General features: G+C 36.7%; 1 protein-coding gene across 1 annotated transcript; it reads right to left on the bottom strand.

Annotated features, from left to right (window-relative positions):
* Positions 1 to 3512: 3512 nt before the first annotated feature.
* On the bottom strand, positions 3513 to 22430 carry kitb (KIT proto-oncogene, receptor tyrosine kinase b). Its single transcript, XM_046843495.1, has 21 exons — positions 22028 to 22430; positions 19087 to 19356; positions 16774 to 17058; positions 16238 to 16377; positions 15141 to 15309; positions 14824 to 15010; positions 13236 to 13351; positions 12952 to 13066; positions 12429 to 12613; positions 11626 to 11732; positions 11036 to 11162; positions 10785 to 10889; positions 10490 to 10600; positions 9854 to 9992; positions 9179 to 9240; positions 8946 to 9046; positions 8680 to 8802; positions 8330 to 8441; positions 7740 to 7839; positions 7272 to 7377; positions 3513 to 6990 (listed from the first exon to the last, which is right to left on the bottom strand). Exons 1-21 carry the CDS (start codon positions 22080 to 22082, stop codon positions 6835 to 6837), a joined length of 2871 nt encoding a protein of 956 aa, XP_046699451.1. The 5' UTR covers positions 22083 to 22430; the 3' UTR covers positions 3513 to 6834.
* Positions 22431 to 25826: the final 3396 nt, after the last annotated feature.

The raw sequence follows: 25826 nt of genomic DNA, 5'->3' as shown, positions 1-25826 counted from the left end.
GTCTGCTCTTAGGGAGAAATGTCCACCCTGGGGCTATTTGTGCAAAAGATAAATAATAGGATACAAACTAAAGCAACATATTCAGAGATCACAGACAGTCTGCAGGGCGGAGTGGGGTGGGGCAGGGCAGGGCAGATCGAGGTGAGGTGGGGTGGGGTTGTTCTCGATTGCTCTGCATTGAGTGTCCGAAGATTTTGCACACAGCATAACTTTGTAAAAGAGAAAAAGTGTCGGATTCCCATTTCCCGTCACTCTCTTGTCGCTTTCGAAAAGCTCGTAGTGATCCATAGGAACTTCTCAGAGTGAAAACCAGAATGTTTAATGAAGCCACTGATGAATTATGATCAGTTATTTAACATCCTGGTTCTTCAAGTGTCCCACAAACCCAAATAAATCCAAAAAATCTGATGCAAGAAACTATAAATCAGGTGAATTTAAATTATTTAACATTTTGAGAAAAAATTTTTTTTTAAACTGGTTATTTCATCATTGGTTTTCCTTTTTTTAAAACCAAAAAATAGATAAGTGAAATGAATATGGGCCTTCTTTAATTATTTTTTCTCTCACTTCAATTCGTTCACAGCTCAAATTCCAAAAGTCAGATATTCCTGAACCCTGTTGTACAGGCTATTCATAGGTGCGTGCTGTAATTTTTTCAGTAAAAAATATGAAAGGGATCAATGATGGGCATCAATGCATTTTAGGAGTGCATTTCAGCACCTGGACAGCACTTACATATAAAAAAAAAAAAAAAAAAGAAAATTATTTGAATTTTATTTCATTTTATTTCATTTGTGTTAGTTACCTACTAATAGCTCATACATATGCGGGTCATTAAAGATCATTAATTATTTCTGGTCCCAAAGTTAATCTGAAATGTTATATTTACACACACACTGCTGTGAAAAGGTATTTCTTGATTTATATTTTTTTGGGGGGGTTTATTTCCATATTTGTCACACTTAAATGATTCAGATAATCAAACACATTAAAATATTACACAAAGACAGTCTAAGTAAATACAAAATGTAGTTTTTAATTTACTTTTTCTTTTATTAAAGGGATAAAGCTGTCCAAGCCTGCCTGGCCGTTGGTTGAAATAGAAATTGCCCCCTAAACCTAATTATTGATTGTGCCAACCTTGGTAACAACAACTGCAATCAAGCATTTGTGATAACTGGCACTGAGACTTTTACATCACTATGGAGGATTTGTGTTTTTACAGCATGACCCGCTTGGTTTGGACTGCTTTTTTTCCCTTAGGATTTTTTCCCTCAGGGTGAAAAAATTAAAATCAGGAATGGGGAGAAAATACTTTTTCACAGTAGTATGTGTGCATGTGTATATATACATTTAGACTGTAATTTATTTTTTTATTTTATTTTAGTTATTATTTCTTGAATCATTTCAAACTCAACATACACAGACCGTGTAGACATTCGATTCTTGAATTCTGAGTGTAAATGCTCATTCAATCAAGTATTTCTGTGTTTGTGTGTGTTGCTAAAAGCAAAAAACTTGTTGTACCTCTTCCATTATTGCTGTATGGGTTGTGTGGGTCAACCCTCCAGTCGATAACCAATCAGTTCTTGCCTTGCAGTAACTTCATTTTATTTTCTATAACAAAATCCTAAGTAACTTTATTTTCCTATGCAATTGACCTTATCTGTGTCGAGACCGTCAAACACTGTTGTGCGAAAATAAAATAAAAATGCATTGGAAGCTTTTAAGTAAATAAAATAGGAGGGTTGCAGTAAACAGAATTTCCACATAGGAGCGTATCACTTACTGTCATTATCATATGTTATATTGGAACTGAACCCTGTGTACCTCTTTGTATCTATATTTGTCATTTCCTGTGTTTTGTTTTTTGTCGTTTTTTTCATTCAACCACCAAAGAATTTGTACAATCGGATTTCTCGCATCGTGTACACTCGCCAGCCACTTTCACATCTGTACACCCTGCTGTGCTTGAGTATGCAGTGATCTAACAGCAGCAGCAGCATGGTGCTTACAGGCATACAGTTTCATATCAAACATATGAGAAATCTCTCTGTGGGTTAAAATAACTAAATGGATCAGGTGAAAATCAACGAGATGAAAACAACAAGGGTCAAGTGTTACAGGTTTTAGCCTGTATTTAATGCTAACCCATGCAACCAAAGCCTGAGAAGTAGCTGCAGTTTATTTTGCAATAGTCTGAGTTCACACAGGATGGTGCGTAAAACAAAAAACATCCAGCGAGCAGCAGTTCCTCAGAGAATAACATCTTGCTGATGAGAGATCAAATGAGAACAGGACGGAGAGGCTCAGGCTGACAGGAAGGTAACGAGAATCCTGTTTTTTGCTAAAGCACTCTTTTACAATTGTGTCGGGCAAAAAAGCATCAAATGTTTCTTAAAAAAAAAAAAAAAAAAGTGGCTGTCGAGTTCCAAGTTTGTACAGGTTTTTTTTTTTGTTTTTTTGTTTTTTTGTTTTTTTTTTTATGAAATTATTTTTTTTAATGTTTAAAAATACAATCTTCCCAAACAATACTTTGATTACAGTAAGAAATTCTTGGCCATGAAGATTAAAACGAGTTGTGTTGTGTTTTCTCCAATTGTTAATAAGCTAGCTGTGAGGCAGCTAATATTTGTTGTTTTTCATGCAACAATCTGAAATAAAAGACGAAAGCAGCATTCAGCCTGATGAGTAACACTGTGCGATTCGGTTCATTCTTTCTCTTGAATTTCTGTGCGACACCAAGAGAAGTATTCATTCACAGGTCGTGCGAGTGTGTGGGTGTTATTGGAGATGTCCTGTCAGTCCTTCACCTTATTTTGGCTGGTTTTCTATCATCCAGTGTATTAAGTCAAACCCTTCACATGGTGCAATCTCAAGAGTCTCAATTATATTCTGAATAAGAAGTGCAGCTGGAAAAACGTAGGTATTCTAATAATAAAGGAATCTGAAGACATTCACATTTCCAAAGACAGGAGCTTGTAAGGACAGCGCTCCATATAAAATACATTTTAAAATGTGTGTAATTAGATGATATGGTTATTATAAAATTTTTAGAAGGAGTCTCCAGTGTTAGCGTTTTGTAAAGTATCGATTTGATTTGTTTTATTACGTTCAAAAGTGAGAAGGCCTGCTGAATCAAACTCATTTCCTGAACACTAAATAACTAATAACTTCGATAACTAAAACTGGTATTGGTTGAGATTGTTGTGGAACAAGGTGAATTAAACTCCACACTCTGTTGTTAACACCCTCCCTCCCCACACCCACACCGACACCCCCGTCATAGCCAACCATCATCCTGTTTCAAAACGAAAGCAGATTTTCTCATTTAATTTATGTAAGAATTAATAAATAGTGTATACTGAATGAATATATGTATAATTGTTCACATTTGTATACACTGCTGTTGTTTGTGCAGCTATTTTTAACAGTTTAACGCCATACCCATTATTGTTAAAGAAATTCTAGGAAATTCGGCAAGAAACGGACATAAAACATTGCATTCGTTCTCATTTTTTATTTTCAGTCTCACTATCAAAACATGAAAAGTTTTCCATCAAAGCTTTCAAAAACATATGTACAAAATCGTTTGAATCTCTCTCTCTCTCTCTCCCTCCCTCTATCTCTCTCTCTCGTTCCAAACAATGGGGAAAAATATCTTCAATTACGTACAAATGATTAACATTTTACATAAACAGTCCGACGTTTTTTCTCTCTTCACCTCGGCGTTTTGTTCAAGGGCTCAGATTCAGTGCGTTTTATTTACATTCTTACATCGTTTATTCAAATAAATGATAAACGCTAGCATGCGACACAGACGCCTTCATCGTCTCAAAAAAGCAAATAAGTATTAATTTAATATTTATTACATAATCGTTTTAGAATTCCACAGGCACTAAACGAAAGGGGCTCTTTTCCCCCCTTTTACACACAAAACACATTTTTAATAAATACGATGCACATCTTTTTTTCACAGATATAATGTAATAAAGAAGACTTTTTCCACACAGTGAACACGAAGATGTTTTGCACGTTTACCAATTAAAGAGCGCTAATCCACAAAAACATGTACACACACTGCTAAGCATGGCCAAAGTCGCTACTTACATGATCTCATCGTGACAGATGGTCATTGATCTCTAAGGTCCTCAGTATAGCAGTGTTATAATGATGTTCATCTAATGCGCTGACTCTTAAGATCATGTCAAGTCAGCTTTTCATGCACTTGGAATGCAGCATTGGATCAATATGGTGAAATTGGGATCCAGCTGCACGTGGATAAACAGATCAACAGGTATTCTGGATGACCAGAACGGTCGTGCGTGAAGTTCATATGTTGTTAAATGAGTGCTTCTTAAAGAGTAATTACACCATTGATTGTATATGTAGGGGAGGCAGGGAGGGAAGGAGTTTATAATAGTAATCATGCAGATCGAGCTTTATGCTAATAGCAATTTCAAAACCCAAGAGCTTGTTTGGAAGACTTCATCATCCGGAATCACACTTTCTCCAAAACTACTGAGAAACTTTAAAGTTAAAAGTGGTTCAAAATCAAAGTTTCAAAGTGTCTACATGTAAGCACTCGCGTATAAAAAGGAAACAATAAGAAAATAAAACCAGTGGTGGACGAAGTACACAAAGCATGTACTCTAGATAAAGTAGATACACTGTAAAATATGACGCCAGTAAAAGTAAAATTTCACTTAAGTAAAAGTACAAAACTTTTTGCCTTCAAATGTATCCAAAGTATTATGATTTATTACAGCTATAATTTTCCTATTATCATTTTTATAACAAGACTCTTTGCTTAATTATCTCAGTTTACGTCAAAAGACTCTAATGTGACTCTGAGCACAACAATCTATTATTAGAATGATATTAATAAGTCAAACACTAATATCTATTACAATTATCACGAGTCCAAAACCTTTTCAGCTGCTTCAGAAGAATTATCCACACATTAATAAAAAGGAACGACTGATATCTCAAAGTATAGTTGAGTGAGATATTTGACTTTGTAAAGTCATAAAAAATTCAGTAAAGCACAGAAAAAGATACTGAAGTACAGTAACGATTTACATTTACTTTGTTACCGTCCACCACTGAAAAGAACTGGCAACTTAAGTAAACTTTGCTGGTTAGCTAACAAATGAATCCCACGGCACATTAGCAAGAAGGATAGAAATAAATACTATAAACATGCTACATTTAAATAAATGCAAAATTCATTAGCTAGCTTATAGATCAAACTCATGTACAAATCTAGGAAAATCACACACAAAAAATTATTTATACAAACGTAAATAAAATATGTATTTTCCTTAGCGCAGGATTGTCCCACCACGCAAGTCCACACCAAATTCTACCTGTAAAATCTCGTGTTTTTTATTTTCAGTGGCTACCAGGTGTGACGCTTGGTTGGAGTGAAAACCTGCACCCACACCAGCCCTTTGAGGAAAAGATTGGACCCCCTGAAGTAGATGAAGATAATAGCATTTGAGAGGTGTAACATGTGATGCGCATTTATTATATTACATGTTATTATTATATTATTTATTCAATGTGTTTTTCCGCCTCTCTTTCAAATTAACGAGTACAATTCCGTATTTATAAAACGTCGCTCTATGAAGCTGTTGAATTCTCAAATCTTATTGGTTGAATTGATGAGACGTTTACTTATGTACTTAGACTTGTCACATGCACATTAGAGCACAGTGAAATTCTTTTTTCGCACATCACAGTGATGTTAGAAAGCTGGGGTAAGAGTGTAGGGTCAGTCATGGTTCAGCACCCCTGGAGTGGGTTAGGGGCCTTGCTCAAGGGCCCAAGAGCAAGATACTGCTTAAACTGCTGACCTTCTGATCAATAACCCGAGCCTTAAACACTGAGCATCCACTTCCTCAGTATGGAAGGAGTCTCCCAGTGTTAGTGATTTTTACAGTTACAATTTTTTTCATGTCAGTAACTCTTTAAAGTTTCTCTGTAACATGACAAGCTTTTTGTTGTTTTGTTTTTTACTTCAGGAGAGAGTTTAATAAAGGCCGATGATGAAGCAGCCACATCTGCTATAACGTAAGTGATTATGACATGCTGTTAATTAATACATAAAAAAATTGTCATTTTTTTGGCAAATTGTCATGGTATAACTCGACATCTGTACATGCTGTTATATGAAAATAATCGACTTATTAATGATGACAATAATTCGATATCCGTTCCGGGTGATTAACTACATTGTCTATAAAACCTACCTTCGTAAATGCCCTAAGAATAAATGTTAATAGTGTACTAGCATAGACAACTGCGTTGTGTTGCGTTGCTTGGTTAGCAAATATAGTGTTATTAATATAGTGCTATTATCCCGACTGTCAAAATATTCTATTTATTTGTTCTCTTCAGCAAGAGTAAACACGGAAAGTCTTTTAATTTAGACCAAGCGCTAGGCGGTTTGGAGTGTGATTCATTTCTAAACAAGTTTCCATTGTATAGAAATAGATAGGAATTATTCCTAATAGATTTGATGGACAGATTGCGTAAGGTTAAGGGAGAAGTGTCAATCCATTTTTAGAATGGATAGATTCATTTACTTTCAAAAATAATAAATAATTATTGGGTGTAATTAGTCTTTAAAGAAAGAGACTAATAACTATTAAATCTAAAGAATCATAAAAATTTGCATGGCATTGACTAAATGCAGTGTTGTGAGCTCCAGTGTGTAGAGTTTAGTCTGGCAGACACGTCAACAGAAGCCAAGAAAATCTCAAAAAAATGTAAATAATGTGTGAGTGGAATCAATGTGGTGGGTGAGAGTAAGTAGTCTGTGAGTGGTCCTTAGCAAGTGTCATGTTCCAGAAAAACGTCGTTGGTGGCCAGCAGGAGCGGTTGGGTCGATGCTGTGGTGCTACCTACTGAGCTCAGCCTCTGAGACGATGCTCTGTTCAGGCCAGGACAATCCAGTGAGTCGCTTTCACTGAGGTTCAAATACACCTGTTTGGTGGCAAGAAAAAAAGGTCTGTATATGCAGTATAATTAATGAGACAGTAAACTGATTTTTTTTTACCATTTTGGTGCCTCAAACAGGTAACAGTGAACTGAAACATTGGTTCATATCCTGTATGATTGGTCCAAGGAATCATTCTAGCCGACTGATTTACCACATTTGCATGATTTTTAAATATTTTATTCTAAAATATAGGCAGAATCCAAGATATTTTTCCAAAAGGAAAATACCAATCTTTAAATTTTCCTGTTAGATATTTACCACTTACATGTTTGGTGTTCTCACAGAGCAACATTTCAGTCCTCTCCACCAATTTCCTAAAGGTTGGTCTCTTCAGAGGATCCGAGCTCCAGCACCATCTCATCACCTCATAGCTAGAAATGCATACAATCAGCCAATATAACTGGTCAATCCCACTCAGGTGTACACATTCATGTAATTACATTATTGATTATATAGTTATATGGTTATCAAATCCACTGACGGTCGAGACACGGAAAAACAAACTTCCATTGATGTACAGAGAAAGCGCCATTGGTGATTGATTTTTTTAAATCGAGTAGTACAAGTCTGTAATCATGCTCTCAATATAAAAGTAAGCACGGTGAACAGAAAATCCATGCATGCCATTAGCCAGCTCTTACATTCAGTCAGATGCAGAAGATGTGAGAATATTCTCAAAGAAAAAAAGATTTCATAAGAGTTATAAGCTCGTAGGCGCTTAGTTTACACTTACATTTCACTCGGAGCAAATTCCGGCTCACTCATCCTGTACCCGTCCTGTATCATCTTGTAGAACATGGAACCAACTGGAACTCCAGGATATGGGCTGTTACCTGTGGGTGATAAGGAATCATTATTTTTTTGTTCTGCTGTCACTATACACAGTATTAATATAGGAAACCTTAATGCTGGTTTAGCTGCAGGTGAAACATCAACACATCGGCAGGATTTTCTTAAAAGCCAATGAAAGTATGCAAATTTGTTTTAATTATTCGATGATACCTCTGATTAGAGCTATATTTAATGTTGTGGAATGTTATAGACAATTGTTCCCTCATCCTTACTCACTTCCTCATCCTCACTCCAGTTCATGAACTACTAATTCTGACCATCCAAAAAATCTGCAGCGCTGCATCATAAACTCATCTAGCTGCCATAATCGAACCTTGAGGTGAGTTTAAACTGACAGCACACTTCTTGAGGCGTCATATATACTAATAACAACAATCCCATAATCACTGAACAGCATCTTCAGTATGGTTTTAAAATATCTGTGAGAACTTGTTATATGATAGAAAATAGAACATTTCTTCTAAAGCATACCTAGAGAGAAGATCTCCCACAATAAGATGCCATAGGACCACACGTCACTCTCAAATGTATACACACATGAAAACAGGCTCTCAGGAGACATCCATTTGACTGGTAGGCGTGCCTATGATGCAAATATTGGTCATTGGTGATGTCATCAATAAACATTTATACGTAGAGAAAGAGAGATCTAAGTGAGTTTTTTTCCAAAGCATTTTATGAATAATCATTTTTATTGTTTCCATTAAATTAAATGTAAACCTGTAAACTAGAAAACAGGTTCCTGTAAAGAAAGAAGTCAGTGTTGGTTCTACAAAGCTATAAGGAGTGTAAATATTATTAAAAAAAAAACCCTGACTCACATTTCCCCGCAAAACATAGTTGGAGTCCCTGGTGATGTCACGAGCCAAGCCAAAGTCACAGATCTTAGCAACCCGACCCTTAGTCAGCAAAACGTTCCTGGCTGCCAGATCTCTATGGATACACTGTCCATACACAAAAAGAGTGGTGTGTGTATATATACAATATGTATAAAAAAAAAATCTCATTATCCAATCATTATTTTGAATAAAACTAAAATAGTTTTATAATAATATGCCTCAAGTTTGCACTCAAGCAGTCAACTTACATTCTTGGATGTGAGGAAGTCCATGCCCTTGGCGACTTGGTAGGAGAAGCTGAGCAGATCCTCAGTATCAATAGACAAGTCATCCTTATCATCACTCCATTCTGGGAGAGGAAAAAGGAAGGAAGGAGGGAAGAAACAAAAGAAAGATAGAAAGAAAGGATAGAAATAAGGAAATAAATGTTATTTTCTAATCTGGTATCTTATTAAATTCATACTGATGTAGTCAGATTTACCTGTTTGTTTGGATTTCTTCTCATAGGACCTCATTGGCATGTAGCCATTTTCTATTCCTTCCCTATTACACACACACACACACACACACACACACACACACACATACACACACACAAAGATAAGGGTAAACAGACTGTACAATTCATATGTACAGATTTACATATACACAGAATTATTGATCACAAAATGTATTTAACATTTTTGCTCCACAGAAAAGATATTTAAGTTTAAGATCGAATCATATGTATGAAAGGATTAAAATTTCAGCAACAATTCCCTGATATTTACATCAAGATATTTTAAAATATGATAACTTTGAATACGGCACCCTCTGTGTCACACCACCCAATTACTTAGTGAGAAAATGTATTGGAACAGGAAACAGTAAATAGTTTTTTCCCAAAGGTAGCTTCTGATCTTTATGTTAGTTTATCCTTTTCAAGCACAAATTAAGCCTTCACAGGAAAAGCCCAGAGTAGACATTTATATTATTTGTTTAAACAATAAAAAAAAATACATTTTGAATAGATAGAAATGTGCGATTAAGTTAGGATTAATCATGAGTTAACTCATGACAATCATGAAATCAATCGTAATTAAATATTTCAATCAATTCACAGTCCTAATATATATATATGTGTTTATCTGGAAATTCTCCCCATGTATAGCTTTACCTTGAACACTGGGTCTGACTTAAAAGATTTTTATAATATCCATCTCCGGTTTTTGAGCTGAAAAAAGCATCCCTCTTTCTCCTCAGAAAGTTCAACAGATCGCCATAACAGCAGTACTCAGTTATCATCAGAGTCGGACCTGCAGCAGATAGAAAGGTTTTAAAAATATTTCACAAAGATCCCACAGCATTGCAGGTAACTAAAGAACCATAATCACTGCTGATGCCATGTTTATAGATGTTTTTAAAAAATATCAACCAAAATGGATATCAAATCTAAAGCATGTCTGTCTGTTCACTGGACAGGAGCCACAAAAAATTCCACTAAAAATCCAAAAATCTAGCTTAAGGCACTTATTAATAGCACATTAGCCAGATTTCACTTTACTAAATACACGAGTTGTTAATTTGACATCTGAGAGTGATTAACATGGTTTATACAGTATTTATACAGTGTGTGTCTTTCAATAAGCTGCTGTATGGCAAGGAGTGAGATACTCTTGTCATACTTTTCATTTTAGAAGCAGAATTTGACCAAAAACAAGCTCTCTCTTTTTTTGTTGGCTTTTATTGACATCAGATTCCAAAAAAACTGACTTTGAACTCTGTTTGAACTTTGAACGCATTAACCTCTTACCTCCTACAGTGCAGGCGCCTAGCAGATTGACAATATTCATGTGGTTGCCAAGGTAACTGAGAACCTTTAGCTCCGACATTAGAGCTTCCTTTTCAGTGGAGTGAGCACTCGCTGAACACACACACACACACACACACACACACACACACACACACACAAAGAAACAAGGAGAAATCAGTAAAAAGACATTGGGTGGGGATAATCAAATCAGTGGAAAGGGCTCTTGGAATGAAAAATAGTCTCTCACACACACACACACACACACACACACACACACACATACAATGATACATACGCTTGAGCATCTTTACAGCCACTGTTGTGACTGCGTCAGGTGAGCTAAGACCATACGCTGTTGCTGCCACCACTTTTCCAAATGCACCAGCCCCAAGAACTTTACCTGTGCATGCATACACACACACATACACACACACACATTTTGACTTAAAAAAATCCTCACAAAGCAACTGTTTCCATGCGACTCAAGATGCATTTGCCCACACAGAGAGACAGGTGGTGAGGTAAAAAAAAAAAGAAATCCGTTACCGAAGCGTAGCCTCTCTCTTGGAAATTCCCACTTGGGGTCATAAGGAAGCTGGGTGGGGTCAACATAGGTATAGTTGTTACCGTGGATACTCTCAATCACCTTCCAGTGGATCTCATACTTGGGTTTCTGCATTTCAATCAAAGAGCAGGCAGGAAGGAGAATCACGGTCAGGGAATTGAATTGGTGTGGTGCACAATTGGATTTTCATCCGAATCAAATCTGATTTTTGGCGCTAAACATTGTGTGCACTTAAAATATCAGCTTTAATTATAAAGTGTTTTATATGTAGTGTGTAGGAGACGTGATGCTTCCGTGAAGCTTCGGTTTCATATTTCATCATCAACATATCTTTTACACGTCCCAGCACAGATTTAGAGCAATTTAATGTAAAGCAAATCCCTGGATTATTTTTGGATCTATATCTATAAAAAATCTGTCTCTATAAAATATTTATGTGGATATAAAGCCATTTTAAAATAAAATAAAAACGAATTGCACGTGTCTGTGTGCTTGGCATTGAATTTATTTTTCCTTTTTTTAATGTAGTGAAATGTCTAAAAGGATGATTATTATTATTTAACATCTGTACCTGCATGTACTTGTAGAGAAGTATGATTAGAAACAACATGAGCACTACAGAAGCTGTTACGACTCCAGTCAGTACAGGGGTGAAGAGTTTATGAGGAACTGTGCGCTCTGCATGCAGAAACACAAACACATAACATTTACAAACAGCAATATCAAAACCGGATGAATCAGTAGCCAGGGATCTACACATCACATGGTCTGTCAAGAAAAATATACATTGGTGTTAGCATTTGGCAACACCAAGTTGCCAAATGCTAAGAATAGATGTAAAAACTATCTGCCCTCTTCCACATACATAAGCTCTGAGATGTGGTTGATTGGGTAGTTTCACTGTGACTGTGAGAGTATACATCCATTTTAAGTCTCCCTTGGTAGCCAGCCATGGATGTTTGACATGAGACATTATGCCGTTCTAGCGTAACTTGACATACATTGTTATTACATTATATTAGCTTCCGATTATTAGCCTATGAAATTAGGTGCCTGTGCAACCCTTCAGCACATTAGAGCTTTTAGTCGGTCTAGCTAATAAATGTATTATCGTCCGGCCATGTACAGGATGCACAGTGTCACACATGTTTGTGTGTATCTCTGAGACGAGTTTAGAGTGGTTGTGAATCCGTACTGTGCATACGCTGCACAAAATAATCCCTGCAAATCTGTTGAGTGCTATATGCGTGTCTGAGAAGTAAAGAAGGGATTAGCATGAACTGAGTGCTCACTTGGATGTTAATAAGTTTCATCTTTCTCTCATTGCTGTAATGCGTAGGTGTGTGTGGTGTGTGTGAGACCTGTAAAGCTCACCGCTGATGCTGAAGAGTGTGTATGCCTGTTCTCCCTGTGTAGTTGCCACACATTCCAGGGTGTGGTACTTTCCCTTAGTGATGTTGAGGCGGCTCTCGACCTCAGTGCGGCCAAATTGTGACAATGACATCGTCACTATTGCTGTGTCCTCGTCCTCCTGAGTGGCGTTCATTAGCTGAGAGCATCTGAGAGAAGAGAATTGACATTCCTACATTTGACTTAGTGATATAATTACCATTCCTAAGTCACACATACAGCAAGGATTTGCATTGTTTGAAATTCCTGGCGATAATGGGAAACACATATCAATACTGTACTGTTTTGCTGTTCTGTTATTGTCTACTAATATTAAATATTAGTATAGAATAGAATAAAGTCTGTCAACTTAATACAACCAAATGTTAAAATGTCCTTGAGCCATTAGCATTTGTGCTAGTCAATAAAAAAAATCACTTGGTGTGAAACAATAATTTCTATAAAGAGTTATTTTATATGAAGTCAAATAATCACATTTGAACTGTACCGTGTGTGTCGTGGTTCACAGTAGTACCAGAATATCTTCGGTGCAGGGTATCCAGATGCAACACATTTCACCTGTCCATCAATCGGCCCCTCCTGAGAAACAATCATCGGCTTGCCTGATCAGGAAAGAGAAGAGGAGACTCATTAGCAGTTAAAATACTGTAAACATTTGCACTGCTTTACATAACAATGTGTGACCCATGTGTCAAAACCAAAAAAAAAACAGCAGGATAAAAAACTAATGGCAACAGAAGATATTTAAACCATTTTTCCCCTTTAACTTACAATTGACATGGACGAAGAATGACTTATTGACGGACGTATAATTATGGCTAGCTGAGAAAGTGTAGATGCCGCCTTCGGAGCCATGAACACGGACCAACTTCAGCTCACTGATGTACCTACAAATATATTAATAACAATATTAGAATGACCAAAATTAAAGACACTTAAACTTTGGACATTCTGACATCAGGAATGAGTTACAAAGGCATCTTAGTTACTCGGGATTCTTAACCTTAACTCGTGTGTTTATGTACACGTATCAGGCATGACTTTATGTCCTTATAACATTTTAATATGTTTTACCCTGATTATCTCCATCATATATTTGGCAGCCAGTGAACATTTTGCCCTCAAAGTTGACATGTTTAAAGCAGGAAAAATGGGCGAGTGTAAGGATTTGATCGAGTTTGACAAATTGTGAAGTCTAGACGTCTGGGTCAGAGCATCTCTTGTGGGATGTTCCTGGTCTGCAGTGGTCAGTATCTATCAAAAGTGTTCCAGAAATGAACAGCGGTGAACCGGCGACAGGGTCATGGGCAACCGAGTCTCATTGATGCATGTAGGGAGCGAAGGCTGGTCCGTATGGTCTGATCCAACAGATGAGCAACTGTGGCTGTACTGTACTGTTTTGACTGTAAAAGGGGATCAACACAATATTAAGCAGGTGGTCATAGTTATGCCTGATTGGTGGCCATGACTGTATGCCTGGTCAGTGTATGTATTAATTTATTTATCATGTGCTTTTTATAGATAACACTCAGTCATCTTACCTTCAAAACCTGCACCAAATCAAATCAAAACATTCAAATAATTTTGAATTGTGATAAAATAGCGTATACCCATATTCACCTCATTACATGTTGTGAACATATTTACGTGTCGCACATAACAAAAAAATGCATGCGAATAATAGGATGCTCAGGATCAAGTGCTATCATGTAATTGAATATTAAGGGTTGCTGAATTAAAGAAGTTGTAATTGAAGGGATCATTACATTTGGGACAATTTAATATATTTAATATATTTGCAACCTCTTGAGTATAACTAACCTTTGGACTCATTCTAATTCGCTAACTTTAAAATGCGCCTCACTATGAACACAATTTAACCATAGAAAGAGGGTTAAAATGAAAAAATAATAATTTTGAGATGAAGAGAAGAAAACGAGAACACACTATCTGCCCTCTTCCTCATACAAGAGCTCCTACATGTGGCTGATTGGCTAGTTTCACTAGCAATGAAATGTGAGAGAGTATACATTACTTTTCCCCCTCCCCTGGTAGCCAGCTATGGATGTTTCTTGATTCAAAACTCGTGAAAATATGGCGTACACTTTTAACTAGCATAACTCGAATTTAGATGATATTAGTTACATTTTAAAGTGTTAAAGTGTTTATCTGTCAATATTCCACATAAGCACAAGATACAGTGAATTCATACATAAATAAATATACATAAATAAATCCCTCATTGTGAACACGATAAAGCCATAGAAAAAAAGTGTTAAATAAAATGCTATATATATATATATATATATATATATATATATATATATATATATATATATATATATATATACGTGCTTACCTGTATTGCTGATTGTGCAGTGTGATGACGTGCTCAGAAGTGTTTTTGAGCTGCTGGTTGTTATACGTCCAGTACGCAGCACTTGGCTTGGGGTATGAGATCATCTCGATTTGCAGCGTCAGACTCTCTCCCTCTCGCACATCCACAACCCTGTTCTCTCCTTCAGTTACATTAATGAAGCCACGATCTGTAAAATACCAACGTTTACCGTCCGTGCCATTAAAAGGTCTCCCATAGACAGAGCCAGTCAGCTTGTGTGTAACATTAGCAACTACGCTGCACTGATACACATGCGCACTTAGGCTACTGTTACTAACCATAAACATCAAGACGGATGGTAGAACTGGAGACACCCTTCTCGTTCTGCGCTTGGCAGCGGTATTTCCCAGAGTCACTCGGCACTGCAGAGCTAATCCAGAGTGTAGAGGAGCGCTTGTAACCCCAGGATCCAGGCAGGATGTGAGAAGCATGAGACTCGATTGCATTCTGAGAATCACATCAGGAGGTTAAAATTAAAAGCACAGCAGAATTTGATCCTTTACAAATGACTTGTTTAACAAATGTAATATATGCAAGATTTCTACTATCATCAGATCTTTTCAATTCATTTCAATTCAATTCCATTCATTTCTGTTTGTAGAGCACTTTTAATAATAGTTATTGTCTTAAAGCAGCTTTACAGAGACAAAGTGGTTATACAGATGTATAAAAGAATGTAGAAATGTAGTACCTATAAGTTTGTTCTTTATAATTTTATCGCTAATGAGTGAGCCAGTGGCGAGTGGGGCAAGGAAAAACTCCCTGAGATGGCATCCTGAGAGGAATCCATCCTCATCTGTGTAGCACCGAATGTCCATTCATTGTAATTCCATCATTGTTGAGATGCGCTTTAATTGGAATTTTGGCCTGTTTGCACTTCCAGCTTCAGTTTCCAGTTTCCAACATTACCCACAATGTCAACTGACTAGCTGCTGATAGTGGTGCTAATTGGATTTATCACTTCCTTCATTCCTACCTTAAGAGAGCGATGCAGCAGCACTTTAGTCCTTCAGTAGCGCTTTCACCAGTTCTTCCAGATTTCAGTGCCACCATTAACATCATCATTGTATTATCATCTTATACACTGCTAACTAGCCAAGTCAAGTCTAAGTGCTGTACTTCAGTTCAGGAATTTGTAGTGTGTGTGTGTGTGTGTGTGTGTGTGTGTGTGTGCATATACATACATATATATACATGTATGTATATGCACCAAAATGTGTTTTCTCGTTATTATGACTTTAAATGACAATGTATGAGAAAAGCTCTCGCTCTTTTGACTGTATGCTTTAGGATAAACCTACTTTGACATCAATACTAATGTGTTTCAGGATAGATTTCTCCTTTAATGTGGATGTAATATGTGCAGGAATCTCACCGCTCCTGAAGGGAAGCTCCACATCAAATGGAAGTCATGGTTGATGTTAGAGGTGCTGCAGATGAGCTCGAGAGCTTCGCCCTTCATCAATATCACACTTTCCGATCTGGATAGACTTATTACTGGAACAAAGTGTGGAACTACACATCCAAAAAAACAAACAAACACACGATGCAATATAACACCTGGCAGAACAATGTCATGTTTTATTTTATTTTATTTTATTTTATTTTATTTTATTTTATTTTATTTTATTTATTTATTTATTTATTTATTTATTTATTTATTTATTTATTTAATTTTATTTATTGTATTTTATTTTATAAATTTGTTTATTTGGACTTTTTTTGGACATATCAAACTTTATTGCATCTATCAATCTATCAAAGGGATTATGTCAACTTATTTGTCTCCTATATATATTTTAAATATTTGGCCATTATTTAAATTTTCTGGCATGTGTAAAATGTAAAATCTGCATCAAAAACAAGTTTTAAAATCTCTCATTTCCTCTGTCTATAAGCATGTCTACAGACCTAGTCGCACATTCACGTTGTACTGGCTTGACTTCACCATCGTCCCACCCATGACACCAGTGCAAACGTAGCATCCCTCAAATGCCTTGGAGATGTTATGGATGACGATGCCTTTCTGCGGGTCAGCTGTGAAGGAAAGGCCAGCTGGCACGGCAGTGCCGCTGCAGGTCAGAGGAGACAAATGGGTTACAGCTGGATCTGTCACTAAGCACGGCAAAGTGCAGTCCTCACCCTCTTTCGCGAGCAAGCCGCTCATCATGGAGCGCACAAACGCATTCTCCATATCTGTTCGGGAGAGAGAGTGAGAGAGTTATTACAGTAATGAGATAGTATTTATAAAATATTTAGACTGATGTACAGATCTATAAAGCTACACAACTAAAGCACACTCCTCAACAAAAAAAAAATAACCTCTTTTTTATTTTACAGGACAAATTCTCAAGCCTTGAACACAAGCCAAAGTGCTGGAGACAGAATTCTCTGGAGCTGTCCCTGACTAAGCATTCTGTAATAGATTAGCCAAATGTAGTATATAGTCTAAAGTAAAGAAAGCTTAATGTTAAAATTAGGGCTGTCAAAATTAACGTGTCAATAACAAGTTAACGCAAATTCATTTTAACTACACAAATTTTTTTAACGCACAATTAATGCACAACGAATTTCTGTATGACCATTTTTATAACAAATATTAATAAATATGTAGAGTCCAAATTTAAACCTGCAAATCAACACACATTTATTCAAAACGTCCTTTCTTTACTCAGATATAAAAAAAAAAAACAGAGAAAAATGATTTCAAATCATTTGCTTTACTGATGCACTAAGTTTCAAATCATGCACCAAAATCCACCATGATGCACACATCCGTCAATTAAAACCGTCCGTGTGGAAACATAGCAAAAGTTTTGTTTGGTGCCTTGATAATTTACGTCATTTAAAACACCTTAATTACTTTAAAAACATTTACAAGAATATTTTGTCTTTATGCTCTATGTTATGAATAAGACATATAGGTTTAAGAGAGGCAGATGTAGAGGACTGGGTAGTATGAAGATGGATGATCCGCTGTGGCGACCCCTAACGGGAGCAGCGGCAAGAGTAGAAGATAAAGCTCTATGTTGAGTTTGGTTTCACTAATAATAAATATACATTTGCAAAAAGCATAAATATTTGTCCATGCCCATGTTCATTAGAGTATTAAAAACTTGATAATATAATTTAAGGTACATTTAGAACAGATAAAATTCGGCGATTAAGTTGCGATTAATCACAAGTTAACTCATGACAATCATGTGATTAATCGCGATTAAATGTTTGAATCGAACGACAGCCATAATTAAAACATTTCCAAATATATTTTTACATAAATTGGTCTAATCTTACTTGCTAAATTAATGTGCATTTATTTTTTTACGTAATTCAGTAAGACTGAAGTCCTACATGGATTGCGTCTGTTTTACATATGGAGGTTGTGTAATCATTAGTAGAGTATTACTGATATTTTTGTCTCAGAATGGATATTTGTGTGTGTGAAGGCAATGTGTTTATCAACAATCCAATCCCAATTCTGTGGTTAAATGAGAGAGCCAGATTGGTTCAAACTGACTGGAATGCTACAAAAACTCATGGACTCACTTCACTGTGGTGCACAGTAATGAAGTAAATGTAATTAGTTACTGTACCTCAGTAGCTTTTTTGAGTATCTGTACTTTACTGAAGTATTTCCATTTGTGAAGACTTTTACTTTAACTTCACTACATTTCAAAAACAAATATCGTACTTTTTTACTCAACTAAATTTTGAGAAATCAGTCGTTCCTTTTTATTTATGAGCGGATAAAAACTTAACTGCTCAATCACCCAGCAATCCACCAATCAGGGCCGAGCACGTGCTCTGTTTTGAACTTGATTTGATTGGCGCTTGGTGTATTTACTTATCACCAACATTCAGTTCAGTAGCAGTTTAACATCAAGCAGAACATTTAAAGTTTAAAGGGACACTTTGACTTTTACTGGAGTCATATTTTACGGTGTATCTCTTTGATGATGTTCTGTGGTGCAACGCCCTATTATGCAAATCTATCATTTTGATAATCTATTTCTCTATAGAAATACGTGTGTCCAAGCAGGAACCATTTTGCAAACACACTAAATCAAACAGACCGTAGTAAAGTAAGCTACAGCCATACTAAGGTATGGTTTTAACCTTTAGTCAAATATTCCTGAAAAGTTTTATTCAGCTCTTAATCCCAGAACCGGCTGGAAGGAACAGAGCAGTAGTACCAGGTCTCTAATAATACAAATACATGCACACCTTTCACATAAATGTAGATGGAGCTCTTTTCTCTGGTCTGAGTGTTCTCGCAGGTATAGCGGCCCATGTGTTGGGGCTGGATGGAAGCGAGGTTGATAACAGTGGCTCCATCTACCACTTGTTCTCCTTCGATCCTCCTGCCCTTATCACGGTGCCACCGTAGTCTCCCAGGATCGAATCTTGTGTTGTCTTCACAATGTAGCTCTAGTTGTCCACCCTTTAGAATGACCAGGTGAGGACCATTAGGAGTGATGACTGGCTTGGATGAGCCTAGACGAGAGAACACATTATGCAAGTTATTGCTTTCTGTTAAAAGTGCAAATAGCAGTGCATATAGCAGGAAAAAGCCTTGTAAAAAACCATCGTCCCAGCTGTGGCACCTTCATGTTCCTTTAATGAATTAATCACGTTTGAGTTCGTCCTTATCATATGTACTGAGGGGTAGTTATAAGCTGTTATTACTAGCTATTACTAAACATATACAGATAAATTAAAATCATTAACAACATGGCTCAGAATGTAGTTCAGGCTGCATAGATTCATAGTAAGTACATATAATGGAACAATAATATGTTAGCCTTTCTTTAATAGAAGTTTACATGGTGACTTAAATGACAGGATGAAGGAGAAATCTTTACAGAAAATGGCTTCAGTATAAAAAAGAAAGCCTGTATTTTTCTATCTAGTTTGTCTTTTGGGAAGAAATAAACTGCAACTCTTTCTCGCTCTTTTTGGCTTTCTGGCAAACACGAAAATTGTAATTGTGTCCTCTACATCTGCCTCTTTCAACCCAACTACCTGCATGAATTCCCTCACCACATCTATAAACCTCCTCCTTGGTCTTCCTCTTTTCCTCTGTAGTATAAAAAAATATTAAGCAAATACTTATTGACCTGTAACAGCATGTTTTAATCCTTATCCAGAACTGTGTTTTGATTGTGCTTTCATTTCAAGAGTCAAGAGGCTTTTATTGTAATTTCTACTATACACAGTGTCAAGTCAAGTTTATTTCTATTGCGCTTTTCACAATAGACATTGTCTCAAAGCAGCTTTACAGAAATTAACAGTGAAGGTGAACGATGTGTATTTATCCCTGATGAGCAGCCATGGTGACTGTGGCAAGGAAAAACTTCCTTGGATGTTATGAGGAAGAAACCTTGAGAGGAACCAGACTCAAAAGAGGAACCCATCCTAATTTGGGTGATTATAGTGGTAAACAGTGGTACACAGTACACAGTAAAAATGAGACAACGTTCCTCCAGAACCCTGGTGCTGCACTAAACAACATAGAGCTACAACACAACACAAAGCTACATAAAGTGAGAGCAAACAGTACAGACAAAAAACAGTACAGACAGACAACACAAGACAGTGCAAGACAATACACATAACACAAGATCTATCTGCTGAGCAGAAAACCTACTGTATCATTTATAGCATTTATAGCATTATAGCATTGCTATAACTCTGCACATTTTAAACATTATTAACCAGCCTTAAGAATGACTTGAAATGTAAAAGCCTTCAGCAGAACTTTTATCTTTGTCCATTTTTGATTGAATAACAACCGTAACCTTTAACTTAAGCCAAAGTCCAATTTCTCGCCCACTAAGCGACCACCTCTCCTAATAACACAAACCTCTGACTTTTGGCAAATAAATAACTGTGAAGACATCTATAGCATCATTTCTTTCATGACTGCATAGATTTGTTGCTTTCACACATTAAAACAAATGGAAACAATACAAACTTTAGATGGATGGATGGATGGATGGATGGATGGATGGATGGATGGATAGATAGATAGATAGATAGATAGATAGATAGATAGATAGATAGATAGATAGATAGATAGATAGATAGATAGATAGATTTCTTCATGTCATATGTGTCAGGAAATTCAATAATATTCATAGCAAGGAAGCCTCAAACAAACTGGAAATTCAAAAAGCTGCACTAATACATCTGAAATCACACTTATAATTATATAAACATATACCAATAAATGCCATATTACAAGCAATGTTTAGGGAGTTATGTTATAAGGGTTTCCCCAGACCAGAACCTGTTGCTGCCTAATGTAATCTTAGAAATCTGCAGTTATGCAAATGTAGAAATGTGAAGAGGCTTGGAGAACTGGCTGAATTACAACTAAGTAAGCAAGTTCCAACGTCTTCCCTAACAAACCTGCTGACAGTTCAGCACATATGTAGCCCCCAAACAACCCCTATTCCTTACTTACCACAACTATTAAATATTATATAACCCCTTGTTTTCCATTGTTCCTGCTGAGGGAACACAGGAATCCTCCCGTTTCGTGTTGCTTCATTTAATACTCCACGTCTCTAATTACAAGCTCTTTAATTATTAAAGAAAATAAAGAAGAAGAAACGGACAGAAACACACTCAGGGCTAAGCGTCTTATGTGCCATATGCCATATGTGTAATAATTTACTTTGGAAGGCTTCAATTACCCTGATTGATATAAATAACCCTTTTAATATCAGCATTAACTTTAATGATCATGAGACATGATATGTGGATTTTCTTGACATATATATATATATATATATATATATATATATATATATATATATATATATATATATATATATATATGAGAGAGAATGAAATTAAACATTCAATTACAAATTTTCAAATGCATGATTTTATATATGTATGTATATATATATATATATATATATATATATATATATATATATATATATATAAATTCTTTTCTTTAAAATTCTTTACAATGTAAAATACAATCAGCTCATTATATATATATATATATATATATATATATATATATATATATATATATATATATAAAATGAGCTGATTGTATTTTACATTTTAAAGAATTTTAAAGAAAAGGTAAACAACTAGTTGAAATAGTTTTAAAACAGACAGAGTCTAATAAAAAAGGACCCCTTACCTGTCGGAAAGGTGAATAAAAGTGTGACTGTGAACAGAATCCACGCGCGTGCCATCTTATTTGGATCCCATGCACGGTGAGTGAAACCGCTCGCGCGCTCCGGTGCGTGTTAAGCGGTAGTGATGCGTGTGTGTGTGTGTGCGTGTGTGTGTGTGTGAGGGGGTAATAATCAATCCGAGGCGTATAGGGAGTGTATGAGGCGTGTTTGTTTTGGACAGCTGGTTAGTCGGAGAGCTCACACCGTGCACGGGCACTGTGCCTGCACTTCCCGGAAATGAGGGCTGAGCGCTCGTGCTGGACAAAAACTGTTCCCATTAGCCTAAGTGTCCGGTATTGGCTTGACCTTGCGCCACTATCCGCATCATAAGTCACAGGGTGTGTGTCTCGTCTTTGCTTAAAGAACCGCCTTGTCTTCTTAATCACGCAGGACGAAAAAAAAGTTAATATCTCAGGTCATCAGTGATGACGTCTGTCTGCTGCGTCAATATCGTCTGTAGGGGAGAGTGTGTGTGTGTGTGTGTGTGTGTGTGTGTGTGTGTGTGTGTGTGTGAGAGGATGCTGATACATGAATGGTGTCCATTTCTTTTGTTTGTTATTCTTTGAAAATCTGATCCATGTGGTATACCTTGGTTGGGTTTGATTTGAGACACTGACCACATGTCTATAGACACCTCACACAGAGTGTCCAAGTTATAAATAATAATTTTATTAAGGAGACATGGGGTAAAAATCCTCACCCACATCCCTCTGTCTGTCCATAGCCCAAGTAGGATCTACCACAAACGAAGCGACCTGTACACCTGCACCTGCACACCATCAAATGAGCCAATCATGGGGCAGAAGCACAAGGTATAAACCTATGCAGATATAGGAGAAGAGCTGTAGTTAATGTAATGTTATATCAAACACCTAACTAAAGAAAGAAAGAAAGAAAGAAAGAAAGAAAGTGTGGTTTTGGTGACCTTTACTTAATTGTGGTGTGGTTGGTGGCACCAGATGGGCTGATGGTGAATATTTTAGAAGATGCTGATCGTTTTTGTTCACCAACAGTCTCTAGAGTTAAAGACGGTGCAAACATAAGTTGTAAGTGGAAACGCCTTACTGATAATAGAGGACGGAAGGAAATGGACCGATTGGTATAAGCCACCAATCAGGTTATAGTATAGTATAGTCAAGCTTGTAATTAAATTATTACTCTTTAAAATCATTGTGAGCAGAAAGCCATCTCAGAACACACAAAAAGCATTCAATCTTGAGCTACAAGGGCTACAAGTGTAGCTGGCCACATAGGTGCCCACTTGATTTCATCAAAGGCACAACTGGACAGGTAAAGATAAAACCTGATGTGATTGTAGCCGATCCATCTGAAGGTTTGACATGTTCTGAATCCTAGAGGCGTTTCCGCCATGAATAATCATCATCATTGTCACCATCATCATCTCTTACTGGGGTGGCCATAGGAGTGGCGATGTACCACACTAGGGTGCCACTGGCCACTCCTTATCTACCTGTACCTCATTAAAACTTAATGATTAATTTGGAAGCAAACAACCCATTTTCTGAAGTATGCACAATTGTCTGTTGGTCTGTTGTCTGACTTTAGCCCTTGTGTGAATCAGAATCAGGTTTTTTGGCCAAGTGTGTGGACACACACAAGGAATTTGCTTCCAGCTGTTAGTGACTCTCAAAGTACAGACATAAATAAAACTATACATTCAGCTTGGACTATACGAGACAAAACAGACAAGACAATACAGACTATACAAGACAATAAAAGACAATGTGAGACAGTATAGACTAGATAGTGTGAGTATTAAATAGGGATACAGATTATATGACAGATCAGTGATGTACATAAAGTGTTCATTTATAACTTTGTACAACATGCAGCAGCCATAGTGTGTGTAACATATACGGATAATGTGATGACTGACAGTTCTCATAGTGCAGTACTGCCAGAAGGGAGGAGCTGAAAGATGTTGTGTCCAGGGTGCAAAAGGTGAGTCGTGATTTTTCCTGCCTGGTTTCTGGATCTTGTATGGTACAGGTCCTAGAGAGTGGGCAGGGGAGCGATGATTTTAATTTTAATTTTATTATAAATCCATATGTCTTCAAACATATGCATGAGAGAGTGAGAAAGAGAGAGAGAGAGAGAGAGAGAGAGAGAGAGAGAGAGAGGAAAACAAAAGAAAGGTGAAGATGCTGACTCACTGCCTGACTCTCTCAGCGTGAGTCACTCTGATCTCTATGGGCATATGATCACTTCTCCTTCCCCCTCCTTTCCCCAGAAAACACTATCCACTATTGCAACAACTATATCATTTCACATTAATCTGCCTACTGACCACTGAGCCTGGGCATGAGTAAGAAAGATAAATGTGTAAATTGATCTTGAGTGTTAGAAAGGGGCTATACAAATGGAATAATTATTACGTGATTATTGCAGATAGATAGATAGATAGATAGATAGATAGATAGATAGATAGATAGATAGATAGATAGATAGATAGATAGATAGATAGATAGATAGATAGATAGATAGATAGACACAAAGACAGACCATAATTTCACTTTCACAACTCTATTTACATTGGAAAGAAATGGACAAGGGTAGATATCTGAGTGACTTTGAATAAATCCTAATCTTGTCTGAAATTTTTTTTTCCAGACAACGTTTTTCCAAAACAGGCAGGTCTGCTCTTGTTATTCAGTGGTTCGTACCTACCAAAAAGATGTGAGGAAGGCAAAGTGTTCTGGGAAATGTCCTTCTGGCAAACATTGGATCCTGGCATTTATGCATTCATGTGGCTGTTACTTTGACATATAGTACAAATTTGACAGTCCCAATGTCTTACGATACTTAATAAGGAAAAACATTGTTGCAGACCCAGTGCACCCCTTCATAAACAATGTTTCCTAGTGGCAGTGGCAGGATAATCCACGCTTAGAATTTCTTTGAGGAACATGACACAGAACGAGAACATAACAGCACTTCTTCAAGGTGTTAATTTGGACTCCAAATTCCTCAGCTTTCAACTCTGATGGAGCAACTGTAGGACATGCTGGAGAAACAAGTGTGATCTATCTTGGCCCTTAAATGAATTCGATTTGCTGCTAATGTCTAGGTGCCAGACCCCAATCACACACCAGCTGGTTTGGTGATACAAGTAGGAACTACATAATATTAAGCAGGTGTTTGTAATTTTACAGCTGATCGGTTTATAGATTCACCAATAATCAGTTGAAAAAGCAATTAAATGCGTCAATTGCTGTAAACAAATAAATGAAAAATGCAGTCCATTAATTACAGCAATTATCTAGAGTCATGAGGCTTTCCAGATCCAGATCATTCTCATTACTCTAAAATTAAGTCTGTAGTCTGAGGGAAAGACAGCAAAGTGAAGACATACTTTACTTTTTATAACCTTTTTATACTATTTTCCCTCATTTCATTTTACTCTGAGTGCCAGCACTGCCCAGTTTTATTCATTTCTACCTTCACTGTGTATTTCTTGAGAAATATGACTATGTGAAGCTTCTACTCTTCATTCAGGAAAGCTTTTCACGTCTCTTCATCATCCCTTCTTTCACCTTCATGTCTACGGCCTAAAGCAATGCTTAAATAGAGACGCCATTGTTGAGAGCTGGTGTAATGGAGGATAATGGTAACCTAATGAAGTTTGCCCTGTTGGGTTTTTGCTGACTGTGCAGAAGACCCCAGTCTACCAAAATCCAAAGTCCATTGGACCCTACATCCCATTACAACATAATCAGGGTAGAGGACGGTGTCTCCCATAGT

This window comes from Silurus meridionalis, chromosome 28 (genome assembly GCF_014805685.1).
Source record: "Silurus meridionalis isolate SWU-2019-XX chromosome 28, ASM1480568v1, whole genome shotgun sequence".
NCBI lineage: Eukaryota > Metazoa > Chordata > Actinopteri > Siluriformes > Siluridae > Silurus > Silurus meridionalis.
This window is presented reverse-complemented; position numbering and strand designations above follow the sequence as displayed.